A 7170-nucleotide genomic window follows, 5' to 3' on the forward strand; every position below is an offset into this window, starting at 1 on the left:
GGTGCAGATACGATCTTTTGAGCACCCGTTACATTTTAATGTAATATCGCGGCGACCAAAAAAAAACAATTGTGGCGTTCTGACTTTTTTCCCGCTACGCCGTTTTGCGATCAGGCTAATCCTTTTTTTTTTTTTTAATTGATAGATCGGGCGATTCTGAACTCGGCGATACCAAATACTGTATGTGTAGGTTTGATTTTATTATTATTGTTTTATTTTGAACTAGATGGTGGCCCGATTCTAACGCATCGGGTATTCTAGAATATGCATGTCCACGTAGCATATTGCCCAGCCACCTAGTATATTGCCCAGCCACCTAGTATATTGCCCAGCCACGTAGTATATTGCCCAGCCACGTAGTATATTGCCCAGCCACGTAGTATATTGCCCAGTTACATAGTATAATGCCCAGTTACGTAGTATACAGCACAGAGCCACGTAGTATATTGCCCAGTTACGTAGTATACAGCACAGAGCCACGTAGTATATTGCACAGCGACGTAGTATACAGCACAGTGCCACGTAGTATATTGCCCAGTTACGTAGTATACAGCACAGAGCCACGTAGTATATTGCCCAGTTACGTAGTATACAGCACAGAGCCACGTAGTATATTGCACAGCGACGTAGTATACAGCACAGTGCCACGTAGTATATTGCCCAGCCACGTATGTCACAGGTTAATAAAAAATAAACATATACTCACCTTCCGAGGGGCCCCTTGTAGTTCTGTCGCCTGTGTTCGGTTCAGGCAGCAGCTTCCGGTCCGAGGGTGTGATGACGTCGCGGTCACATGACCGTGACGTCATGGCAGGTCCTTGTCGCACACCAACCTTAGCACCGGAACCTGCCGCTTGCATGGACCGGTCACCGGAGCGAAGGAAAGGCGGCGGAAGGTGAGTATATAATGATTTGTTATTTTTTTTTTTATTATTATTTTTAACATTAGATGTTTTTACTATTGAGGCTGCCTATGCAGCCTCAATAGTAAAAACTTGGTCACACAGGGTTAATAGCGGCGGTAACGGAGTGAGTTACCCGCGGCATAACGCGGTCCGTTACCGCTGGCATTAACCCTGTGTGAGCCGTGACTGCGGGAGTATGGAGCGGGCGCTGAGCACTGACTGCAGGGGAGTAGGGAGGGACTAATCGGACTGTGCCCGTCGCTGATTGGTCGCGGCAGCCATGACAGGCAGCTGGCAAGACCAATCAGCGAATGAATATCCGTGACGGAAGTTGACGACAGAAAGACGGAAGTACCCCTTAGACAATTATATATATAGATGGGGCAAAAGGGGGGTGATTTGAACTTTTATATATTTTTTTAAAAAACTATTTTTTCCCTTTTGGCATGGTTTAATAGTCTTCATAGGAGACTAAAAGCTGCCACGACCCAATCGGCTCTGCTACATACAGGTGATGTTCAGATTGCCTCTATATAGCAGATTTACTTACTTGCTATGAGCGCCGACCACTGGGTGGCGCTCACAGCAAGCTGGCACTGACAACCATAGAGGTCTGCAGGAGACCTCAGGTTGTCATGCCAACACATCAGTGACCCACGATCACGTGACGGGGTTCAGTGGTGTGCGTATTTCCGGAAGTGCAATTTAAATGCCACCGTCAGAGTTTGACAACGGCATTTAACTGGTTAATAGCCGCGGGTGGATCGCGATTCCACCCACGGCTATTGCGGGCACATGTCAGCTGTTCAAAACAGCTGACATGTCCCCAGAAAGATGTGGACTCACCGCTGGAGCCCACATCAAACGGAGGGAGTCCGACATCGGCATATATGTACGCCTGATGTCGGAAAGGGGTTAATATTGAAGGCTTGTTCTTAGGGTAGTTCCTCAATACCAGATCGTGGGGGGGTGAAACCCGGCAGCCACTTCAGTTGCAGAGCTGCACAGCTCTGTCAACAGTATAGCGGCCGCAGCCGAATTCTGCACATTCAGCCTTGTTCATGTTAAGCACCCGCTGTTGGCACAAGGAACAGCTGAACAGGGGGTGCCGGGTGTCAACCCCCACCAATCTGGTATTGATGAATTTCCCAAGGATAGGCTATCAATATTAAAGTAATGGGCAAACTGTTTAGCCAAGAGTATTCCCATCTCCAAGATCCTATCCCAATATATAGTAGTTGTAATATTAGCCAATACCTCCAATTAGAAATGTAATATAGTTCTTTTGATTAGCCAAGTCGCTTACCCCATATGCAGGGTAGTACAGTAGCTTGTGTATTCATGACTAGGACCATTAACAACTAAGCCATTGCAGTGCCCTGCACATGGGGTAAGCGACATAGCTGATCAGAATAACTATACTATGTTTCTATTTGGAGGCATTTGTTATTACACCTACTACATATTGTGTTATTGTGTTAGGATCTTGGAGATGGGAATACTCCTTTAATAGTTGTAAATTGGATGTACAGCATGGGGAGGAGGGCTCCTCCCGCGAACGGAGCGTAGTGAAGAGGAAACAGGGGTGGACGGAGGGATGACTAATTTGTTTGGATTCATATGGAGGAATTTATCATGGTAGGAGTATCATTCGGCAGCCAGCTGGAGGAAGGTGCACACATCTTAATTTGGTGCATCCTATGGACTGTCATAGAAAATGAGGTTTATGCCAGTCATGAGCTTATGTACCTCAAGCTAAAATTCATTCTGGGGTACACTATAGCATAAGCTGTCCTGTGGCGGAAAACCACATCATTTGTTCAGAAAGTGCTGTAAACTCACAATTACCATTTGTGGCAAACGTAGCGACTTTTGCTGCCAAAAAACTAGGGATGATGAATTCCCCTCACTACTCAGTTTTATCAGCAGTATGAGACAAAACAGATTAGTAGATACAGAGGACATTTGCGGGTAGTATCTGAATTTTGGGGTTCTATCTTTGTCGTAATACTTCAACCCCTTAACGACCGCAGTTAATGGTACTTATTTCGCTGAGAAATAAAGGTATAGCACCCCCAGGAATCGGAAAATCTCCAGGGACTCGGCTACCGGGGGTAGCTGAGACCTTAGAGAACATGATTTGGTGATAGGGTCTATCACAGTGATCAAAATAAAAAAAATAAAAAAAAGTGTAAATCAAACCCACCAAAAAAAATAAAAAAAATGTATTTTTCCCATTTGGATTAGGATTGGAGTTAGAATTGGAGGGTTTCCACTGTTTAGGTATATCAGGGGGGTCTCCAAATGTGACATGGCGCCACCATTGATTCCGCCAATTTTGTGTTCAAAAAGTTAAATGGTGCTCCCTCCCTTCTGAGCTCTGTGATGCACCCAAACAGTATTGGCATACTCAGGAAAAATTGTACAACAAATGTTGTGGTCCATTTTCTCCCTGATACCCTTGTGAAAATAAAAGTTTGGTTCCAAAGTAAATTTGTGAAAAAAGTAAAATGTACATTTTTTCCTTCCACATTGCTTTAGTTCTCGTGAAGCACCTGAAGGGTTAATAAACTTCTTGAATGTGGTTTTGCGCAACTTGAGGGGTACAGTTTTTAGAATGGTGTCACGTTTGGCTATTTTCTGTTATATTGCCCCCCAAACCCACTTCAAACGTAAGGTGGTCCCAAAAAAAAAACAAAAAAAAAAACACTTTTGTACATTTTTTGGGGGGAAAAAAGAAAAATTGCTGGTCAACTTTTTACTCTTATAATTTTCTAACAAAAAAAAAATGATGCTTCCAAAATTGTGCTGATGTAAAGTAGACATGTGGGAAATGTTATTTTGCCAAATTTCGGTTTTTTTCATAAATAAAAGCAAGTCATATTGAACATTTTTAACCACTAACATGAAGTACAATATGCTATGAAAAACGCTCTCAGAACCAGTGGGATCAGATGAGGCGTTCCAGAGCTATAACCTCAAAGTGACATTGGTCAGAATTGTAAAAATTGGCTTGGTCATTAAGTACAAAATTGGCTGTCACTAAGGGGTTAACACAAACTCACCATTTTCATACTGTTTTTTCCGACTGGGACTCCTTTCTATAGATCCATCAAGAAAACCTTTTCCAATCTCAGACCAAATCTGGAATAAAACACAGGGATTTTTGTATACTCACCGTAAAATCCTTTTCTCTGAGCCACTCATTGGGAGACACAGGATCATGGGTGTTATGCTGCCTGCCAATAGGAGGACACTAAGAAAACTTTAACAAAGTTAGCTCCTCCTCTGCAGTATACACCCTCATGCTGGCTGTAATCGAACCAGTTCAGTGCCAAAGCAGTAGGAGCTTATAACTATCATACAGAATACAATATGTCAAACCAAAGAACAAACAGAAGCCATCAGGCTAACAGGGTGTGTGCTGTGTCCCCCAGTGAGTGGCTTGGAGAAAAAGGATTTTACGGTGAGTACACAAAAATCCCTGTTTCTCCTTCGCCTCATTGGGGGACACAGGACCACGAGACGTCCTAAAGCACTCTCTGGCTGGGAACAGCACACAGCTTTCAGTCAGTGGCGATGCAGTGGGGGCTGCACGGATGCCAATGGGGAGGGGGGGGCTCTGTACATCCCATGGGTTCAATCACCAGGGATGGGTTAGGGCTATTGTCTGGCTGTAGCCTGACTCCGGAAGGAGGGACATGGAGGTAACACTCCGTGTTCCCGTCCGTTGGTGGTGTGGGAAGATCGGGACCCTAAGGGAACAGTCGCTCCTAAAGGGAGCCCAGACATGGCAAAGAAACTGTGCAGGAGGGGGTAGGGGAGGAGACAATCCGCGTTCCCGCCTGTTGATGATTCGGGGAGATCGGACACCTGAAGAGGTCCGTCGCCCCTTCGTTCTGTGAAGGAAAAATTTAAAAAAATGTAAAAAGTAAAATAACATTGGGAGCCTGAATCCCAGACCCAAGTGCCTCCTACGTACAATAAGTAAGAACTGGTTTGATTACAGCCAGCATGAAGAGGAGATAATTTTGTTAAAGTTTTCTTAGTGTCCTCCTAGTGGCAGCAGCATAACACCCATGGTCCTGTGTCCCCCCATGAGGAGAAGGAGAAATATGGTATGATATATTTATGTACGTACAATATAGAATTAACTTTTCTCGATGATCTTTTTGGAGTTTACTTCTTTCACGTTACGTTCACCAAGAATAAAATACAGTAAATAGTTTATAATAATTACACAAATTGCTTACTCCCCACAAGTGATACAAATATTTCCTACATTTTACAGACGTTTTAGTGAGCACAGAAAGCTACACAACTAATACACAGGCTTTAGGTCTTCCTGAGACTGACATGTGATTAAAGTGGCATACAATCTTTTGGGTTAACAAATCAGCTTTATCATTGGTTTAGATTATAGGTGTTGACAATGCAATTTCTGTATTTAAAAACAAACAAACCACACAGTCTTTGCCAGAGGGCAGGGGTTGTCTGAAAACAGAAAAATTCCTCATAATTAGTAAGATCTCTGCATTTACAATGAACCTTGACTGTGTGCTGCCAGTGTATAACAATCAGTCCTGCCCATGGGAAGGCCACATAGGGGACTTACTACAAGACCATTATATGAGCTGTGTCTTTAAATAAAGCGAAGGAATCCGATCTAGCTCATGACCCACGACAGATTGAGGATTTGGCAGAAAACTTATTGAACAAAAACTATAGAATTTTGTATGCTATAAAGAGAAACAATTTGGCGAGACATAATACCCCCCCTTTCAATTATCAGTATGTTTGTGATTGCCGCAAAAAGCCACCAAGTGTTTCCAAGAGATCATATTGTACCAATAAATGCAATCTACGAGATAAGTAAAGTATCAGCTCTCCAAAATGCACCCCTTACCCCACAGCAAATACAAGTGCCTTGACATTGGGTTGGTACATTATGGAAAATGTCATATTCTCCTTACAGTAATTACATGGCACTCACAGTTTCATGGTTTTTACGGAATCTGAGAACCTCCTGGTTATCTTCAAAGGTGCTGCCCATTGCAGTCTGAGTAACAGATTTCATGGCAAATCCAAGCATATGTTGACACAAGGGCACATGCTGAGATTGAGGAATTGAACTCCACTTTGATAGTAACTCCTCCGAGAGCTGAAAGATAAATACTACTGTTTACACACACTTATAGGACACATACAATTCCATTTCTTTCCTTACTTTTTAGCTATTCAACTGGCAGTCCAAGAATCCAGATAAAAATAACGCCTATAGGCCACATCAGAGGAGACTTAAGACCCCCTACAAACTAGACTAATGTTGGCTGCAATGGTCGATATCGACAGGATTGGCCAACACACAAGTGTGTGGGGGTGCCAGCCAACTGATCGCACATGCCCAATTTTGTATTCCCGAAGATAAGCCACCGGCCAACATGTCAGCCAGAGGCGCCCAGAGAACACATGATCACTTGCTGAATGTGTGCTCCTGTCTATGGGGAGACACGGCCATCTAATATGTATGGGTATTTTAATATTGCACCATTAACCATCTACAGATTAATTTGGTCTACTCCATAAATACTTTCTACTTTATAGATTCTGGTTATCGGCTGTTCTGTATAGAGGACTGCTCGCCTTCCCGGATAGGTCTTTTAGAGTGACTACTTAGGTTCCCATGAAATGGTTCTGGGGCTCACTACAACTTCGCATTGTGCCAGTCCTCCAATTCTTCCTGACACTGTATGAATGAACTGACAGCAGGCCACTTCCCCGCTCATGTCAGTGTACAGGCTGCAAATCTGTGTAAAACAGCCTGTCATCTGACAAGCTGCAGGAACCCACTGAGAATTAATTTCCTTGCTATAATATCAGATTGTACCTGGTTCTCATTATATAAGAATAGAGAACAATTCTGAAGCTTACTTTGTAGAAACTCTGCATTATTCCATTGTCTTACCTTGCATGTAAACCCTGCTTCCAGTCCTGTGGGTGGCACTGAATGTGGCTTCAGTCACGCTCCTCTGGCCAGTAGTGACTCCCATCATCATCTCAATGATGGGCTGAACTGTTCTGACGTCACAGCCCCCTCAGAGGAAATCCCACGGCTTTGCAATGATGGCCAGCTCCCAGTTCATGAGCATTGCAGTTAGGTGCATGTCCCCTGCTTCGTTTTCAATCTTCACATGCTCCGGAAGCCGCTGGCACTCAGAAGTGCAAGAAAACTACATACTCCTGGGAGCTGGCTGTCATTGCAAAG

At 43.7% G+C, this 7170-nt stretch overlaps 1 protein-coding gene across 2 annotated transcripts in view; it reads right to left on the minus strand.

Moving 5' to 3' along the window:
* The window catches only part of CYP20A1 (cytochrome P450 family 20 subfamily A member 1), a 72581-nt gene that overhangs the window by 36732 nt on the left and 28679 nt on the right, over positions 1 to 7170 (minus strand). For both annotated transcript variants that reach the window (XM_077272006.1, XM_077272007.1), the window contains 2 exons: positions 5899 to 6066; positions 3971 to 4049 (listed from right to left, as the gene is read on the minus strand). In XM_077272006.1, coding sequence (XP_077128121.1) covers positions 3971 to 4049; positions 5899 to 6066 — 247 coding nt within the window. The remainder of the gene's footprint in view (positions 1 to 3970; positions 4050 to 5898; positions 6067 to 7170) is intronic.

This window comes from Ranitomeya variabilis, chromosome 7 (genome assembly GCF_051348905.1).
Source record: "Ranitomeya variabilis isolate aRanVar5 chromosome 7, aRanVar5.hap1, whole genome shotgun sequence".
Classification (NCBI taxonomy): Eukaryota; Metazoa; Chordata; class Amphibia; order Anura; family Dendrobatidae; genus Ranitomeya; species Ranitomeya variabilis.